At 32.9% G+C, this 20548-nt stretch overlaps 2 protein-coding genes across 2 annotated transcripts; one reads left to right on the top strand and one right to left on the bottom strand.

The window, feature by feature from the left end:
• Positions 1-1658: 1658 nt before the first annotated feature.
• On the bottom strand, positions 1659-9897 carry LOC128211767 (5-demethoxyubiquinone hydroxylase, mitochondrial-like). The gene is made up of 7 exons (XM_052916810.1): positions 9764-9897; positions 4752-4982; positions 3016-3130; positions 2722-2806; positions 2339-2393; positions 2134-2202; positions 1659-1798 (listed from the first exon to the last, which is right to left on the bottom strand). Exons 2-7 carry the CDS (start codon positions 4962-4964, stop codon positions 1721-1723), a joined length of 615 nt encoding a protein of 204 aa, XP_052772770.1. The 5' UTR covers positions 4965-4982; positions 9764-9897; the 3' UTR covers positions 1659-1720.
• Positions 9898-20414, top strand: LOC128211766 (uncharacterized). Its single transcript, XM_052916809.1, has 4 exons — positions 9898-9983; positions 11427-11514; positions 15629-15866; positions 16152-20414. Exons 3-4 carry the CDS (start codon positions 15713-15715, stop codon positions 17249-17251), a joined length of 1254 nt encoding a protein of 417 aa, XP_052772769.1. The 5' UTR covers positions 9898-9983; positions 11427-11514; positions 15629-15712; the 3' UTR covers positions 17252-20414.
• The last annotated feature ends 134 nt before the right edge of the window (positions 20415-20548 follow it).

The raw sequence follows: 20548 nt of genomic DNA, 5'->3' as shown, positions 1-20548 counted from the left end.
ATTTTAACAAAAGAAAAACACTTTTAATATCTTTAATCTACTTTTAAGCATTGATTTATTACATATACTTAATTCATTCGCTGAAAATGCAGGTTGCATTCTAAAGCTAAAATGAATGCACAATATACAGTATCAGTTGTATTTTGCTGAAAAATCCATTTTGTTTAACACGCTTCCTTCGTTATTTTCAAATGCTTGGTTATGCATTATTTTACGAATTAAATTATGCTGCTTTGATGGTAAATATTTAAAGATGATCTCTTACTCCTAAGATTAACCACAATTAATAATATTGTTTTAATATTCCATAAACGGTGAATAAATATCATAAACAATGGTTCTTATGAAGGATAACGAAATGGGCATAAAACACCGTATTTCTTCCTTATGAGACTATAGTAGACCACAGTAAATCTTTTAGCATTCACCAATCATTTAATATTTTTAGGCTTTCTGCTGTTAAATACACGGTTAATATCGAGTTGTCGGTGATTAATATTTCCATAAATGCTTTATTTAGTAAGTAGTTAAGGGTTTATCAGTCAAAATTGATGTTTGTTATACATGTGTTTGTATTTATTTTGATTAAGAGTCACTTTAAACAAGATTTGTCAAAGCAGGGCAAGACTTGGCTACCTTGTTCATTGCATTTACAGACATAGTATGTAGCTGTGATCATATATCTCTGGTAGAAAGCACAAACCAATTTTCACTCTCCTGTTTCCACCATAGTAGGTCTATGGTTGAACATTTGAGCCTTGCCATTAACTAGGACAAAATATCATGATCTGTTTTCCTATGTAGAAGCAATACTGCCTAATGGCAAGGATTGAAGGAGGGAAGTTTTAAAGATAAGCAAATACCACAGTCCACTATACAATTGTTTTGAAACAAAAACAGATGTTTTCCCCCATTCTTGTCTCATTCAGTTCCACGTCATTTGATAATGTGAGATTGATTGGGTGTTGTGTTAATAAGATGAACATTTGATCCAAGTTTCGTGAAAATCTTTCAACAGGCTAAGCAGGCATGGAGCTGACTTGAAATCTATGGTTTGATTCTTTGACCATCAGCACGCCTTAAGTGTGGGTTCTGCATGTCGTGTAAACGAAGCTGACATTAAGGTCTTAAGATGATATGAAGTAGACATGAAATCTATGACTCAACTCTTCAACCTTAACTTTGAGTCCTTAAAATGTGGGTTCTGCACGATGTCTCGATAAGGTGAACATTTGACAAGTTTCATAAAAATGCTTCGAGGTTTTGGAGATAGAGCAGACACAAATTTAACAAGCACACGGACATATGCACGAAAACAACGTCTCCCCCTGCACATCATGGTGAAGATATAATAACCCACACTTGTGTCAGGTATCTGTCCACTAATACTTCTATATACTAATTACGACTCATTAGTTATATTTTGACAAGTTCAGTCATGGAACTTTATGACATACCCACATAATTTCTTTTATAACTTGGTATGACAGGTTATGGAATTAAAAATTGGCACCCCTTTATATCATGTGGGAAAGGGGCAAATACATAATCGTATACAATCTAGTGTAAAAATATTGAACTTTTTCATTGTACTTCCAACTTCGTCCATGGAACTTTGGATGTCACTGTATTTGTATTTTGGAACAAAAAAACAGAGCTTCAACTCAATTGTTTTATTTTATAATTTAAAGAAAGAAAAGTAACAATACATTTTAAACATCTAAACTTTCTCCGAAACCCAAATAGCTCCCTTGCATCCAACTTTGATCACCTCTGTCAGAGCTTTGTAGAATGGAGCCTGAAAAATTGAGTCAAGCATTTGAAATAAAAATCTGTGTTCTTTACGGTCTTAAGTTTAAAAGCAAAGGATTTGTATTAATAAAATGAACACAAATTATGAGCAATATTTTCTGATCATTAGCCATGCCAGTTGTGGTAGTGTGTAAATGTGTCGACTTTGACATACTTTTCAAAGATATATGTTTTGGTACAGAAGCATAAAAGCATAAATGTAAAAAATATTAACACAATGTAAAATTCATACAGACAACAAGCGCTTGATTTTAATAAGACTTTTATTTCTTTTACAGCTCCTTCAAAAACGGTTGTTTGTATTGCTTGAAGTGTACCCACCTTTTCAGCATCGTGTTCAAGCCCCGTATCATGGTGGTGCAGCTCATCATCTCGAAACTCCTTCAGGGTCTGAAGACAAAGAAACATATTCATTACAAGAACTTCATAACTGCCATGTCTTATAAAGAATAGTTTCAAACATTTCTTATATAACAGATGCCGAGCAATGCTTCTAAAACTATTAAGACCAAACAGTTTCACCCACCTCCAGAAGTTGTTTGTGCTTCTCAGGGTCATCCTCCATCAATTCTCTGATTTGGCTGAAGAAACATGGTGTGTTCTTAATTAGATGAAATATGATTGACGGACCAAATTTTATAATGAAATAATTAATATTCCATACTAACTAATCAACAAAGTTTAGGTATAAACAGCAGTAATATTAAAAAAAAATTCGCTGATCGGTGTGGTACCAAATGACAAGTTAAGTTTATGCCTTGAATTTAACAATCTGATTAATGCTTGCAAATGTTTACTTTGCATTCATCTTCTTATTAAGTTATCACTGTCATCATGCACTAGATATGGCAAGGGAGACAAAGAAAACATGTAATTGAACAAATTATACTAGATAATATGTAAACCTACTCATTATAATGTTGACCAATGACAGACTCCACCGCTACAGTGCAGGCCATGGCCCCCTCCTTCCCAAGCAGGGCACTTACTGCTCCTGAGAATGAGTCGGGGGTAAAATGGAAGGTTCTCAACCAAATTGCAAGAATGACTCAACAAATAATAATACAAAATACTACTGTAGCCTTGTACAATACTCAGAAGGTAAAATTATTTCATGGACAGGAATTAAGAATAATTTATTAAAGGAAAAACTTCCAATTCAAAGTTCATGTCGTTGAATATTATAAGCCAGTGCATATTTACCAAGGGCGAATCCAGCGATGTCCCAGAGAGGCATCAGGACAGTTGGGCGGGCGCGGTGGGACTTCATTAGGCGCTCAAACTCAGCAAGGTGCTTCTCCTCCTCCTCCTGCATCTCCTGGTAGTGGATAAAAACATTAATTATTTTGACTTTCAGATACTGTTAAACTTCATGTTAGGTGTTTTTGAACACAGTTTAGGAACACCTTAAAGGCACACAATCATATATTAAGAAATGAAGTATATGATTGTTTAAGCCTTTAAGGTATTCCTAAACTGAGTTGTGCACTGAAATATGCAAGAGGGACAATAAGACAAATATTTTCTGTAAAATACTTTTAGAATACAATACAAACATCCTCTTCACTCTCGGGTCAAATCATAAATTCATTTGAAATAATTGTTTTAGTAATTTCATTCAAAAGAGCATTTCATTACATTAAAATCTTGCCAATATATTATATTGAATTCATTCAACTCATTTTAAGCACAATAAATATTAGTATCAAACTAACATTCAAATATACAACAAACATATACTGGTATATGGTTCACTAACCAACTTTTTCATTCTTATCAGACATTTTGAAATTTAAGGAACGAATATCTTACGATTATTCCTAACATTAACCATTTATATTTTATATATTTACACCTCAACTTCCATTCCTTAAATGAACTGCCTTTCGGCAATCGATGAACGCAACATCTTCGGATATGTTCGGATCGCAATTCATCGCATAACAATAGACATGAAAAGTATTGATCTTGTTATTGTTTGTATTGTGTCAGTAGGTCCCGTAAAATATAAATCAACATTTAAGAAAGTGTTAAATGATTATATTTTAAATGTATTGTTGCCAAAAGTGTTTAAATTTTACGTTTAAAAGAGATTTCAAGTGGTTGATCTTTTCCCGCGTTATTGTGACGTCATTTGAAAAAATGTTTCCGGTTACAGTCAGGTCGTTCTATTTACAGAAGTATTGTTTTAACAATTCCTGAATGAAATAAGGACCTTTTGGTGTAAATATATGTGATGAATTGCGGGGTTGATGTCATTATGGGGGTATGAACGCAATTGGGCTGGTCAAAGTAAGCGTGGAGTCCGAAGGACTTTGACCAGCCCAATTGCGTTCATACCCCCATAATGACATCAACCCCGCAATTCATTCCTTAAATGTACAAGAAACAAAATCTATTGATAGAGAATTTGACATAGGGTCAGCTTAGGAACATTTCTTTGGAATTATTTTGAAATCAGACCAATAGTTTCTGAAGAGAATATTTGCAAATTTAGATTTATCACGATCGAACCTCTGATGAATGAGAATGTTTTTGAGAAGAAGATACAAAGAGTTTTTCCTTTCAGTTTCCAAAATGCAACAAGAGTTCTGCATATAACAACTTTTATTGAAGGAATCTGGAAGAGGACCACCCAAGAAACATTCCTGTGATTTTGGCTGAAATTGTCATTATGATAGTGATTTAGGAGAAGTTGTTTGAAGGAAAATATTGACAACAGGCTATGGATGGACAACGGCAGACAATAGCTAATGCTAAGGACTTGACTATGTGCTCAAGTGAGCTAAAAACTTTAAACACGATTAAATATACCTGTACCTGTATCATTGAGAAGGTAACCACAATTGAATATACCTGTTAAGTATGATCAGCTTAGTAGCTAACCAAGATAACAAATGTACCTGGTTGATTGGCCCATTAACCATGATTGAATGTACCTGTATGATTGGCCCGGTAGGAGTATCTCGGAGTACAGCAAGCTGACCCTGGTAGATTCTCTTAGCACCAAACTCTCCTGCATGATCAATACGGATGATCTTGTCTAGTAGAGCTTTAGTTCTCTCTTCTCTCTGTCTCTGGCTGTACAGACGAACAAGCATTCTTGATGCCCGACATCTTGTGTATGTTCGCGTCAGAATTGGCAAAGACATTGTCCTTCACTTGGAGATCTGCAAATAAAAGCTACACAGTCAAAGGTCAATAAATGTTTAAAATCAGTCTAAAAAACTTTATGTCACCTCAACGCTCCAGCAGGTTAGTAAAATTCCACAAAACTTTTATCTAGGGATACCTCTCACTTTTTGGCAAGAAATTAAAAAACTAAAATTATGTTAAATAGACTTATGATGGAATAGATATTGCATCAACATAATGGAATACTTTTTCATAACAAAAGATGTTTTGTAGCCACCCCGACCATTTTAAATCCTGCCAACCCCATTTATTTTTTTGTAGGCTGTCAAGCTTTTCAGTATATTATATTCAATAAAAAGTGTTCAGATTTGTGACGTCAACCAATATTACTGGTTGACGTCACAAATCCGAACACTTTTTGAGGTTTTTCACAATTATCTTGGAGAGTTTTGTTGTAGTAAGTTAAAATTGCGTATGAAACATCTTTGGTTAATGTGACAACATCTGTCAAAGTACAGATTCACGATCTCTGCAATTTTATGTCGAAAATCGTTCATTTTATAGACAGTAAATCACCCTTAAATTTATGCTATTGAGGGCACAAATACCGAACACTTGAAAAGCGAAAATACATGGTCATTCAATTATAATCATTAAGTATGGTATATTAAATAATCACTTAGCTGCAAAGTTATTTATTGTTTCCAATGTTTTTCAAAACATGAAATTCAAATGTAAAGCGTGATTTCTGTTTATAAATATCTTGAATGTAGGTCAACATAACTGCAAAACCTAAAGATGCGCGTGCGCCTTCTGACGTCATTCCCCCGTGTGCTACATTTTGATCCTTAAGCGTATAAACATTGGCCCGATTGTTCAGAACTTTGTTTAAGTTAACAACGGGATTAACGACATTGTTGTTAACTTTTAAAGGTAAAATATTTGCTGATGTTCTCGTATATTTAAATAAAACAAGTACAGCTGAAACATTTGTCTTAACTCTTCTTAGGAATACTGCAAATCATAAGTGTATCTGTGAAACTTATTAAGCAATATTGATTTTAAAGTTAACAACGATGATGTTAATAACGTTGTTAACTTTAACCATGTTCTGAACAATCGGGCCATTGAATGGCATTTTTTTAGGAAAATACTCAACAAAACAAGATGAAACTTCGCAAGTGTGACGAAGGCAAGCCTTTGTATTGATCTAGATCATCGAATAATCGATCATGGTAACCAAACGCGTGTTTTAGCTGGTGTTCAGGATTTGTGCCCTGTTCGGAAATGTACCATCAACCAGTAGAATCTTCTTCGTTTAACTTCTGCAGACAGTTTTCTTTGTTAACAATTTTTCCACTCATTTGCTGTATGTCATTAAGTTATTGATTAAAATATTTGGGTAATTTCACAAAAATGAAGTATCTTTTTTAAGAAGATTATCTCTTAGATTTAGTCTGATTTTTAAGATTTGGAAAAAAAACACCTCTGTAAAGGTTGAAAATAAAGAAAACTTTCACCCATTTAGTTGTTTGGGACTCACATTTCGCACTGAAGAATACCACTGAGTGGGTTCATTATTGACTTGATAACTGTTTGTTTTACCAAAGACAACAAGTGTTGTTTATCATTGTAAAGGTAATAAATAAAGCTTATCAAAATGCACAGTATGTTAAGATTACTTTAAGACAACAAGGATCAATTTTGCTTCTGGATTTTAGGCATGTTCGTAGTGTAGCTACAATAATGAGTGATCAGGCCACACCAAATTAATGTTTAGTTCCTCGGATTTTTGCCAAAAAAAATTGGAGCGAGCGAGCGAAGAAAAAATAAAAATAAAATTTTGTCAGTTTTCATAAAAACTGAAGCGAGCGAAGAGCGAAAAATATATTTTTCCTTTTATTCAATATAAATAAGAATGATTGTTCAAAATAATTGCCCTTAAAGCCATTTTAATGCCATCTTGAACTGAACCTCTAATGGACATTGGGAAAATGTTGGAAAACATACTATTTATTCATCCGTGTTTAGTACAAACATTATATGGATAAATCTAATTTCTTATATAATTAAAACGTACTTTAATATGACGATCATTCATAATAATAAATAACCCTGCTTTTAGTAAAGTTTGAAACAACTTATATAAATCTACCTGAATCAGTTTAACATAATATGCAACTGTATTTAGACATAACTTAGGATTGATTTTGGATTTGTAAAAAATGATCACTTACACACTGGCATCATCAAACATCAGACTCCATATAACATAGACTAAATTTTGTTTTTATTATCACAGGAAATGCAATGACATGTGCTTATTAAAACAAAAAGAACAAGGGTATTTTTCAGAGTACTTATTTTGGTTATTTAGATGTTTTTATGCACCAGCCAATTGTATATGCCCCCCCCCCCCCCCCTCCTAAGTCCAGAATAGCGGGGACTTTGACTTCCGGTCTCTCAAAACCCGGGTAAAATACCCAACCTGCAGGGACACACACTGCTGGTAAAATCCCTGCCAAATGGCCCCGCAACCCCGAATACCTATATGAGGCCCATTCCCGACTATTTTCAATATGCCTCTGCTGTCCCTGGTATACCCCTGGAACAAGGGCGAGGGGTGGGCGGGGCAGTGGTTACAATTGACAAGTGCATTACAATCCCGGATTATGTTGCAAATAAAAACAAAATATAAGGTGATAAATTTAGGCTTACTTATGTTGAGGTATATCCAGACCAGTGTTTATATCGCTATTTGTGAAAAGATATTTGTTCAAAACTGTTGCTTTGTCAGAATTTGATCAAAAATGAGCTTGATACATCAATTTGGACCAAACAATGACTCATGTTCCAGTTAAGTTGACCTGTGACATCTTCAGCATCGTCGTAACAAGGTATGATGTTGGTCCCTTGTATTATGACTTGAATAAAATGGTACTAAGTTGATTTTTCATTCAAAACGAGTCACTAATTACGCAATATAATCGCTACCAGTCTCAGATACATATGCTTTATTGCATAATGATTGCTTTAAATAATGATCCTTTAGTGCATGAGACGATCAACAATGACTTCAAGCATGCTCAAAACATATTTATTGTCAAAAATAAGATTTAATTTCCAAACTTCGAGCCACATTGTTTATACCGGAAGCGGCCATTTTGATTGAATTTATTGAACCCATGCTAAACCGATCGATATACAGTATAAAAACACTACGCATCGGTAACTTCCCTTTACAAAAACACGAAAACTCTGCTTGGCAATCAAAATGGAGGTGCGCGCGCACAAAAAAAATAAAAATATTTTTTTTACATTTTCAAAAAAATAGGAGCGGTAAATCCGCGGAACGAAATATCAATTTGGTGTGGCCTCAGGGATACTTTTTTCTATTATTTTGACATTTTTATGTATTCCTGTAACGCTACCATTTAACACCGGGCAAAAGAGTAATATTGTGCATCAATGTTGAAAATAATAATAACAAAATTGTTCAATATATACAGTGATCTAAACTGGATTGAATTTGTCATTACTGTAGAGTTGTTATTTTCACATAAATATATTCTTGGTCACGAATACCCTTTTATACATGTACACAACCTGTCAGATTTGTCCCAGATTTACAGTTATCGGGAAACTTCATAAACAATCGACACATGTAAGTGGTTTATAATATCTGAACATGTTTTTGGCATAATAACATAAATATACTCAATGTATCATCTATCGGTGTATACCGTCTATCGATGTAATCCGAATCATGCAGAATAACGATCACGTGAACGGGTACCTGCACTTTGGATTATTTATATTCATTCGAGAGAACTGTCAGCTACAAACATTTGAAGACCATGTCGTTTCTACGCGTAAGAATTCCCCAGAAATTAAAACATTTACGTAATTACATTTTTTTTCTTTATTCTAATTCAACTTTCTAAATGTAAGCCATTGCTATTGCTAGAATCTCGCAAAACCCAGATCGGATTTCCCCGATTTCATCTATTTATATAGCTGATGACGTCACTGACAGGTGCTTCTTAACAATGTGCATATTCGCGATCACATTACCTCCATGTTTGGTATTGTTATCTACTGAAAATGTCATATACACCGATTGATTGTACATACGTCACAAAACAAAATGGCCGACATCTATGTCAACAAATAGGTCAGGTGTCGGACATATACTATAGAAATACTTTTTATGGCCACATAATTTGAAAGATAATTAAATCCTCAACATATATATATGTATTAAAATTATACATGTATATGAACTTCGATTTAACAGTAAGCAACGGAAGTCTTAGTACACCGATAGATGATACACACAGGCTATATGTGTTTAATAGTAGGCATTAACATTTTTCCAAGGTATTTGAATTTATAACAGAGATAATTTAAAAATTGTGGCGGCAAAGATTCTCTATGCAAGGACCTTCTGCTGGGATGGTGGATGTCACGTGTCTGCCATAGTAAAAAAAATAGTCAAAAGGTTCGATGACGGCCATTTAGGTGGACTACGTAGTGAAGGTCCTTTCTTAAAGTTTAAGGGTTGTATAAGTGACCGAGTTTCAGTTTAAGTTCATTGCTATTGTCAGTTATTGATCATATGATGATTTTGATTTTTATATAACATTTCAGACAGCACAATGAGTTAAATTCCTGTGAAAACAAACCACCACTGATTTTGGCTTTGGGACGTTTTGACTTTTTCGTCTATCAGCAGGTGCCAGATGCTCAAAATCAGTGGGTTTATATTAACGGTAGTCTCGCAAAGCATTTTAAGCATATTATTTGACTGACGTACCTTTTTTATTTGCTTATTAATAAGAATAATGTTTTTGTGAACAAAATTCTTATGGTATTATACAACAGGGCGCTGACATCTTTGAAAGCTCAGCAGCAAATTTATCGTTTCATTACTGTAATTCTGTAATTAAGACAAGTTCGGCTTCCGGTCACGTAGCCCCCATTCTTGTACCGATAATGCGTATAACCTGGGAGTTAGATGATGGTACTTATTTGAGGTATACTATTGCTCTCAATATTGTTATAAAAAAATACCCTTATTTCAATATTTGTAGTGCATTGATTGGAAATGCCTACGTCGGCGACAATCGATAGTGAAATTTGAACAATCGATTATAGAAACAAGGGACGTAACCGTTACCGACTAACTTTCAGTTTCTGGCTACTGTAATGCTAGTTTATGTTGAAATGTTAAGGTGTTACTAAGTTAAGTTATCTGGTCATATTTTATCAAGTCAGTAAGTCACTACAGTACCTAATTACAAGTTTTCTTTGTACATTATTTCCTAATTATGTTTAGATAAAACACTAATTGTCAAAAATAATAATTAATAATTATTCTGGAGCAATAGTATACCACATAGATAACAAATTAATGGTTGAAATGTAAAGGCATTTTTAAAAAACGCAACACGTTTAAAACAAATGGTACCCACTTTTAGAAACGATTTAATATATATACTTACGTTGTTTATATTACTCAAATCTTCTTTAATCAACTCTAAATAACATTAACAAATTAAAGAAAATTATTCATTCACACGTCTTTGAATGTCTTTTTCACACCCACAACACTAACAGTTTGCCTTGCAAAAAAAAGAACGCATGGTTCAAAGACAAATTTTCTTTGAAGTCTTTAATGATCAATTAATAATTAACAGTTATAACAAATAAACTTTCTTAGATTTTCTAACATTTTATGTTAAAAATCAGGGTTAATAGTTATTTAGATTTTAATTATATTTTTATATCAGTCATATCAATGTTTTTCATGCATATCTGTCTATTTGTAAATTTAAAGATTTTATTTACAACTTATTTACAGATCTCATTGACATTTATAAGACGACCTACAATGTTTTTCTTTATACCCAAGATAAAAAATAAAATAAAATTAAGGGGCCGAAATGTCTCTGTTGAAAATCACTAAGGGGCCGAAACGTCTCGAGTCATTTTAATTAAGGGGACGAAATGGCAGGGCCGAAACGTCTTAGGGGCCGATTTGGTAGTAGGCCGATTTGGTAAGGGGCCGATTTGTCTTGCTCCCTATTGATATAACTGTATATCGAAATGAAAATAATACAATAATAATTCGGAACTCATCGGCCATTTTTTATCGAAAACATTTTCTTTAACGATTTTTCGATAAAAATGGCGTAGGAGATCCGAATGTACAATATTTTAACATTTGGAACAGCGGCAGTACAGCAAAGAGTTAACCGGAGCCCGGGTTTTAGCACTATCAAATGTCATAAATTAGAACTGTAAAAAAACTTTCGCGTTTGTTGAAAAAATTAAAATCTTAATTGCTAGCATCTCGGCGTTTATTTAAAAAAATATCGTACTGTCAGTACTGTTTATATTTTTTTTCGATTATTATCAGTATAGATCTTATCCAATCATAACTGCTTAAAGAATTCACTTCTTAGATTTTTTTCCAGCTGACAGGAACTGGATGATTGACAGTTGGTGGGAAAACAGTATTTGTAAACAATCGTCATGTGACAGAATAACAACAAAATAGACGAGGTATCATTGCCTTATTTCATTTCTCCGTCATTTTTCAATTAAATTTTAATTCTTTTAAAATTGCATAATTGGATGAATCATGTATCACCTTAAATCGGTCAATTTTTTGTGCTATTATTCATTGCTCTCTAATATAGCCTATTAGGCGCTACCACAGGGGTTTCTGTCGATTTTCAACACTTTACATAAAATCTATTGTCAATTGAATATAGGGTAAAAATAGAGAGAAACCCATGTGGGCGCTGCCAGTGTCAGACACAGTGGTTTGATTTTATTTGATTTTTGTATTATTAATATTGATTATTTAGTTCTTTTTTAATGAAATAAAATTGATCAACAATCATTGTTTGGATGACTTCACTAGTTGATGGACTGATTGCATGTTTACCAGACAAATCGGCCCCATACCGAATCGGCCCCTAGTTAAAACAGTTGCCTTTTCGGCCCCTTACGAAATCTGCCCCATCCGGTAGACGTTTCGGCCCCTGATTACCTAGACGTTTTGGCCCTTATTTTTATTATTTTTTTTTTATTTCTAAATATAAGAAAAAAACATAAAATTTCAATCATTCACATAAAGCTATATATATATGCATAAAAAGGTATTGATAAAAAAAGAGGAAAATATCTTTATACATGAACACATACATACATCTGAACATAGACATTTATTCATGAGATTTTTTTTATAAAAGTAAATCAAGTTAAAAAAATAAATCTTTAAACTTTAAAAAATCTTTAAATAATATACATAAGCATGTTGCTAATATTTACAAGATGTATAATGATATGTGTTTAATATCAAGACCACTGTCTAAAACTGTATGAAGCACCTCGCCCGCCGTAGATGGCTCCAACATTTCTCAAAATCTCCTTAGTTAACTCATTCCTTGCTCTGAAGTAATCTTCTCTGGAGATGCCTTTTAAGATGGATAATAATTAATGAAAAAATTAAATCTGTTGGTTATAAGATGTTATTTCTTTTCGAGACTTATTGCGAATTGTCATATTCCATACAGGTGTCTCTTTATTTGTCTACACTCAGGTCACCATAAAAATGACAAAAAGTACACAGCAACTAAACACCATTATTATGTATGCATTATTATATTTAAAATTAAAAGGGTACCTACTTCTTTTAACTAAACTAGGTTTGTTTTTTTAATTCTAGGCACAGTGTCAAACTTTAATATGTATTAAATGCACTACAAATATTGAAATAAGGGTATTTTTTTATAACAATATTGAGAGTAGTGTTTGAAAATCGGACTCCATTTGCTATCGATAATCGAAATCAAATCGGACCAAGCATTTTGATTTACTACCGGACAATAATTGAAAATTCATAATATCAGTAAGCAATACATTCTTTATACATATTATCATCATGATCATTTAAATGGTTAAACCTGGAATCAGTAAGTGTGATTTGCAACAGTAAGTAAATTTCCATAACCTTTTCTGTCTTTAATAACTTAACGAAAAAACAACACAACACAACACATGCAGAATAATTGCACATTAATTGCAAAATGATGCACACCGCATCAAGTAAGTTATCTTAGCATGTTATCCATGTAAAAACATATTAAATATTTGTGAACCAGCTTAACATTCAATAAACTGTTAGATTGAACATTTCATTAGAAAATCTTTTTCATAAAACTTTCACAAAAAAGTAAATAAGTTAATAACAAACGATACCAAAAAAGGTTTAAAAAAAAAGAATGCATCGACCCGGGATCAACGGTATTTGCAGGTAAGACCGGACCCACTACACCGTAGAAACAGGTTATTGAAGAAGGTTTTATGAAATCTATAAACAAATAAAATCAATTTGTAATTTTGGGAGAGTTTATAAGTTTTTAAGCAAAAGTGTTTACATTCACCGCATTTGTGTAAGAGAGTGACCACCCATGTTAAAATGACTTCAACGAGAATTTACCGGAAACAAATATTGACATTAACTTGACTTTTACCTCAACAAAAAATACATAGTTGCCGGCAGTAACATTAGCAACATCGATTTTGGACAACAACTATCGATTGCCGCTGACAAAGCATTGTCAGCGACCATTAATCGATTGTACTCGATTATCGTTTCATCACTAATTGAGAGCAATAGTATACCTCAAATAAGTACATAATAAATTGATGGTTGAAACGTAAAGGCATATCGAAAATTGTAATGTAAAGGCATATGGAAAATCTTCTTTAATCAACTGTAAAGAACATTAACAAATTAAAGACAATTATTCATTCACACGCCTTTGAATGTCTTTTTCACACCCACAACACCAACAGTTTGCCTGACAAAGAATGCATTGTTCAAATTTTCCTTGAAGTCTTTATTGATCAATTAAAATTTCACAGTCACAAAATACATTCTTACATATTTTAACATTTTATAATAAAAATAAGGGTTTAAAGCTGCACTCTCACAGATGAATCATTTTTACAACTTTTTTATTTTTTGTCTTGGAAAGAGCAAATTTTTGCGTAAATATCTGCAAACCAATGATATAAGATTGCTGACAAAAGATCAGATCGCAGATTTTCATATTTCCGTTCAAAAATTAATGTTTTATGGCTTAAACTGTTACTAACGGTTTAAGAAAGATGCATAAAACATCAATTTTTGAACTTTTATATAAAAATCTGCCATCTAAATTTTTGTCAGCAGTCTAATATAACTGGTTTCCATGGACTTTTGCAAAAATTGGCTCGGTCCAAGACAAAAAAAAAAAAGTTGTCAAATGTTCAATTTGTGAGTGCAGCTTTAAGTTAAGACTTTAATGATTTTTTTTTATCAATGTATTTCATGAATATTTGTCTATTTGTGCATTTATAGATCTTATTTACAACTTCTTTTGAAATAAAATTTGTCAAATGAGATTTTTTTCTTAATATTCAAAATAAAAATTAAAATAAAATTAATGGGGGCCGAAACATCTCGAGTCAATTTAATTAAGGGGACGAAATGACAGGGCTGAAACATCTTAGGGGCCGATTTGGTAGTAGGCCGATTTGTTAAGGGGCCAATTTTTCTAGCTCCCGATTGCATGAGAAGAGCACTGAATAAATAAAAAAATAATTAAAGATACCAACAAGTGATTTATACTATGGTATATGTGAGTGTCCAAAACTTCAGCATCATTTTAACACTGTTCATAATACTATATTAATTAATATGATGACTCTCTAGTAGTGCATATACTTTTTAAGCTTCTGGGGTATTGCTGGGCTATAATTGCTGGGCTATAAAATCTGCAACCTCCTCTAAAACTGTTCGAAGGGCTTTGTTTTGAAGTTTTTCTAATTTTCAGAGTTTTTCTCACTGGGGTACTTCAAAAATGCCAAATGATAGGACAATAGTTGAAGTTTGATCTGATAAAAGATTTAAAAATAAAAAGTCTGTTCTTTTTCATAGAGAAATTTTGCCACAATTTTGTATAGTGTTAGTAACACTTTTCAACAAAAGGCTGAAAGGTTAAGTTATCCTTATACTTGTGTATGAGTCCTTGTGGGTGTGTGGTTTTGCTTTTCTTGTCACTTCTCTTATTGTTCCTTAACTGTACCAGTGTGGGATTGCTCTCCACAAAATTCAGAATATTTTTTAATACTTTTAAAGTTTAAATATTTTTTTCTGCACAATTTTGGTATCAAAAAATAGTAAAATAGTAATAATATAAGTGTTTTCAGATGCATTTCTGGGGGAAAGAAATTTGGTGCAGAAACATATGAGCAAGTCCCTTTAAGGGCATAAGTAATTTACCTGAAACCCTTTAAATCTCATACATCTCTGTGCTATATTTGAAGCAAAGGCAGGATTTAAAAAAAAACAGTGGACCCCATTGGTAATAAGTAAACTATACAGTGCACTTTCAGGGTTTGTGGAGTTCCTAAATCATGTTACCTAAATAATGTATATACAAACATGTTATTTACTTTGAATTATAATGGATATGTTTTTGCATTTTGTTGTCTTATAATATTAATAATTTAATCCATTATGGATTTGACATGTAGAGTTCCAAGGCATGATGGAAAAAGTATAAATTTCAGATTTCTTTTAGAGGTTCTTTAAAGAATGGAAAACCTTTTTGCCTTTCAGGTATCAGCCCTTGTGGTTGTAGAAAGAAGATGATTTATCAAAGGCCTTAAGCATCATCAGTATCAAACCCAACTAACATCCAATATGGGGGCAGAGGAAAGCAAGCCAGGTTCCCCATGTTTCGGATTGATGGGTCCATCATCGGTGGTGAGCAACATGAACAGACAGGCTCAGATGGCGCGGGCCTGGTCGCTGCTTCACCAATGCTCCCTGGAACAGTGGAAACTTGGACATGGAGGTATATACAATTTTTTGTGGATATTAAGTAAATTCTTGTTCAACATCATACTACGGTTGTAAATTTGTAATAAAATGTTGCACTTTCATTCTTTCATATATATATATATATATATATAATATATATATATATATATATATATATATATATGCATAAGTAAACGTATATGTACTTGACCTCAAAACTGTGATTGCATACAGATGTTGAAGCAAACTTTTCAATTAACATATTGACAAACTTTTGGAGGTTAATATAGGTTTTAAAGCACCTTTGTTTTCTTGTTAGAGGCTGCAGGGTTTGGTTTGACCGTGATGTGCTGCAACAACGTCGTGTTCAAGGACTGTAGTCCTGCATTTTGCACAAGCCAGCAAAACATCATCAACATCCCAAAATCACACCGCATATTTCGCTTCAGACGTAGGCATAAGTTTACTAAGATGGCAGAACATTTTGAGTACAAGGTTGTTCCAGCACAGATGTCTTGCATTCAAAACTTTCAAGTCAAAAGTGTGCTTTGTGTTCAGCAAAATACTGTTGTACTCCATCTTATTCGCAATATGACCACCCAGTTTGGGATTGTGGATTTGTCATCTGACAAATTTCTTGGAGTGTTTGGTGTGCAAAATGTGGGTTTCATTAATGAAGATCTAAGGGGAAAGATTAGCCCAGACTGCTCTGTCTGCCTTATTAAACTGCCTAGTCTACAAACAGGTGTTGTGAATGGGTATGAGTTTCAGCTGTATGATCTCAAAACCAAGAATCTGCTTGGGGAATACTCGCTGCCATATCTAGACACAGCGTTCGCCTTTGATCCCAGATTTAATTGGACACACTTTGCAGCGACAAGCTTCCAAGTCGGAAGTGATAACAGCCTGAGTATTGTTCGAGTCAAAAGCTGGGAAGTTCTAGTCACAAATCCAAGGCTGGATGATCAAAGACCTAGTCAAAACAATGAACTAAAGGACATCTTTTATTCAAGAGAGGGCCATCTGATATTTGCAGTAACCATCACGGAGGGCTGTCATTGCAGGGAGCGGAAATCAAGGAGGACCAATCCATGCGACATCAGTATATTTGTGTTCAATGCTGATACAGCTGACACAATCCACTGTATCCGCTATCATCGCTTTACCTGTGGGCTTCACCTCTGCCCCGTCAACTACATGCCCCTGTTCTCACACTGCGGGAGTCGCATGGCCATCATCCTCAATGATATGGAGGACACCCTGGACCATGTACAGATCTACAAACTGCCGAGTTCTATGAGTCTGCAGTATCGCTGCAGGGTGCGCATTTTGCAGCAGTATGGACCTGACAGACTGAGACAGCTGCCACTTCCAAAACGCCTTGTGCAATTCTTGAAATTCTTTCCAGAATATGAATGAAGATTGCAATAACACAAATGCTAAAGTAAAAACAGTTTGTTGAAATGTAGAAAACATTGCACAATTATGTTCTCTTTTAATATCAATAATTTAAATTTTGACTCCAGAAAAGCTGGTTTCAAATAATGTTGCAGTAATTTTGGTTTTCTAACTGATGGTTAAGTTCATAAAACTGAATTTGTTAAATTGAAGCTTATTCAAAGCTAGTAAACATAAGATAGTTGTTTTTTCTGGACTATGTTTGTGTTTTCTGCTTATTCATCAGTCATTTACTGTACAGTAATAGTATAAATTGTTTACTTGTAAATGTACTCAAAGCTTAAACTGCATATACAGATTAGAGTGATAGTTACACTATATGTAATTCAAGAGAAACATTTCAAAGAAAAGTTTCAAATTTATACCTTCTAACATTCTAGTTTAAATGAATAAAGTTTACATATGTTTGCATTTATTGATCAAGTATTAACATTATTGAGGCTTCATAAAGAAGTGGAAGCCTTGCTAGAAATCTTATTGCTGGAATAACTTCTTTTGATCTATAAGTGCTTATTCATTTTGAAAAAATCTGATATTTTGTCTCAAAGTTTTCACACTGCTACAAGCGTGCAAGCCATCATCTTTGTGCTTTAAATAAAATGTATTTCAATGCTTCTGCATTTTTTGCTTGCATATGTTGATTGATAGTTTTCTGAATGTTTATGTTGTGAAAATCATAATGCACTAGTTGACATGCTTCACTTGGAATATTACTCATTTTGTATCTCATCAAGTCCAGTTTATGCCAGACAGAAGTTAAGCTCAAGTTTAGCAATGCAGCTGGTGTCTTTGGGATTTTGTATTGAAATATTCAGGTTAGATATTCACCGTGGATTTGTTTCATGTAATTCTTGCTTGGCAAGTTTTCATAAGTGGTACATAAATTGAAATGATAATATTGGCCCAATCATGTTATAAAATGCCTTCAACTCTCATGAAACAGTTACATCCTGATAGATTTTAATCATGATTTATGTGCACAATGTGAACTCAAAAGGTTAATCCTAGAAATAATGGCAAGTCCATGTATCAAATTTAATTTTCTTCCGTAAATTGTGAGAATACTAGAATTTGTATATGTGAATGTAAGTCTATAGTTCATGATAACAGTACAATGTTTAATGATATTTACATTTGAACCATTGTGGTGAAGTTGTTGATGTACATAAACTCTTCTGTTTTAGTGCTCTCTCCTGTCAGATTGTAATTTCAATTTTCAGTAACAGAAGTTATACATTACTGATTATATATGGAGAAACAGAGTGATGAAAATGCCATTTTATCATACTTGTGTATGAATGATATATATATAAAAATGAATGGATAAATGTTTTTTAGGTTCTTCTTTTAACTACATTATTTCTTAGATTAATTGATCTCTTAGACTCTTCTACTTTCTGGATTGTTTTACCAGTTATTGTAAATGTTTATTTTTGCAATATTTACTTGTTATGTTCTTGTTAGTTTTACCTTTAATTTGTTACAGATTTTACACGAACATTCGAGAAACGTATCTAGTCATACTTGATTCACAATGCTCTTCTAAGCATTTATCATTGAACCATATCCATAAGGCTGTACTGTTAACTATTAAGTGTGAACTTGTGAAGGCAAGCTTGATTGATGGTGAAACTGACATTGTGTTTATTTTAAGACATGAAGTATTTACAACATGCAGCATATAGATAATGTTTGCTAAATGCAGCAAGTAGATTATTTATGCACACTGTGCTTGGCTTCCAACATGTGAATGTGTTGATTACATATGTTTAATATGGCATGTTAGTTATATGATTGTATGATTTTGATCATTTTTAATTTTACTTTTCTTTATCAAAGTAAATGCAAGATACTGAGTTTATTCTAAGCAGGAGTAAATAAGACGTTTATTTTGTGACTTCACTGTCTTTAAGAAATTATCATACCATGTTATTGACAATCTCTAATGTTGTGTACATGTATAGAATTTGAATGTCAGAATAGCTTCATTTCATAATTAGTTTTGAATGTATGTTGAATAATCTAAAACTAATTTTAACACATCTAGAGTTTTATAGCAAATTTACACTGATGTGATTGTGCTTTTTTTTAATCTTTACTCCTATATCTAAGGCATGTTAGGTAGGGGTTGCCAATTCGAGGAACTCTCTCATGTTTTGTCAAATAATTTTCCTGGTGATGTATCAGAAAAAAACCGATTCAAGTATAAAAAACAACCTGGTTTAAGTGGGGAGTGAAACTAAACCAGTACAGTCAAGAAAAAGGTAGAAAAAAACAATAGCTTAACCACTAGACCACAATGACTTATACTAAGCTTTAAGGAAATTTAAACCTTTATTGAAAATATTGCTAGCATCATGTGATAATGTCAATCAACCAACAATTGTGGACTTTAAGGCAATATTTGAGCATATATCAACTTCTGTTCAAGCGTTCCATCCGTCAGTATCTTAGTTTTAACACTCCTTATGATTTGCCACTCTTTATTTTGTATTTTACAAACAATGAATGAGTCTCTTTAAATGAGGTGAATTTCCCTTTTTCTTCGAACAAGGGTATGAAAGTAGTGAAGAAGTATGTTAGACTGGTGATTTGTTGCTTTCCATACAGTTATATCTACCTAAAATCATTAAGGTTTTGTACTATCTACTAATGGTGCTATTATACAAGAAAGTTTTGTGGCTGTGTTAATAAAATTGTTTCTTTAAGGTTAGTTAGTTGTTAAATTGTTTTACAATACTTTTGAATAATCCACAGTTCCAAAATGGTTATATATTATTAAATGTTTATTAGAGTCAGTGTTACAGTGACTTTGAATACATGTAATATTGGGACATTTCATGTATCAGACATAGTGATCTTTCTATAGTAGCATTTGCTGTGATGTGTTTAAATTTTTTCACTTTTAAAGAATGCTTGTTGCAGATTTGCTTAGCGTTCACTGTGTTAGTGCTATATACATAATACACACATACCCACTATACTAGAATTGACCCCTCCCATACATTGTTGAATGATAGACTTACTAAGCTTGATAATGTTGTTTGGTACAGCTTTAGTGCCGTATTCATATTTAAATATTGCTAGATTGATCATTTTTATAGCTGGGAATATATATATATATATATATATATATATATATATATATATATATATATATATATATATATATATGTATATGTATATGTATCACCCATATTCAATATACATGTGCATTTTTTCTGTTTGTCGGTCATTATAGTATAGCCTCATTATGTT

This window comes from Mya arenaria, chromosome 12 (genome assembly GCF_026914265.1).
Source record: "Mya arenaria isolate MELC-2E11 chromosome 12, ASM2691426v1".
NCBI classification, from domain to species: domain Eukaryota; kingdom Metazoa; phylum Mollusca; class Bivalvia; order Myida; family Myidae; genus Mya; species Mya arenaria.
The sequence above is the reverse complement of the archived record's forward strand: the minus strand, read 5'-3'. Positions and strand labels throughout refer to the sequence as shown.

Bases quoted from the DNA above. Each gene is read 5' to 3' on its own strand.
- LOC128211767 (XM_052916810.1), bottom strand. From the start codon at position 4,964: ATGTCTTTGCCAATTCTGACGCGAACATACACAAGATGTCGGGCATCA. The intron at 3,131-4,751 runs GTACATTCAATC...ATCCACTACCAG, and splicing joins CTACCGGGCCAATCATACAG to GAGATGCAGGAGGAGGAGGA. The intron at 1,799-2,133 runs GTGGGTACACTT...TCAATTTTTCAG, and splicing joins TTGAACACGATGCTGAAAAG to GCTCCATTCTACAAAGCTCT.
- LOC128211766 (XM_052916809.1), top strand. From the start codon at position 15,713: ATGGGGGCAGAGGAAAGCAAGCCAGGTTCCCCATGTTTCGGATTGATG. The intron at 15,867-16,151 runs GTATATACAATT...TTTTCTTGTTAG, and splicing joins GTGGAAACTTGGACATGGAG to AGGCTGCAGGGTTTGGTTTG.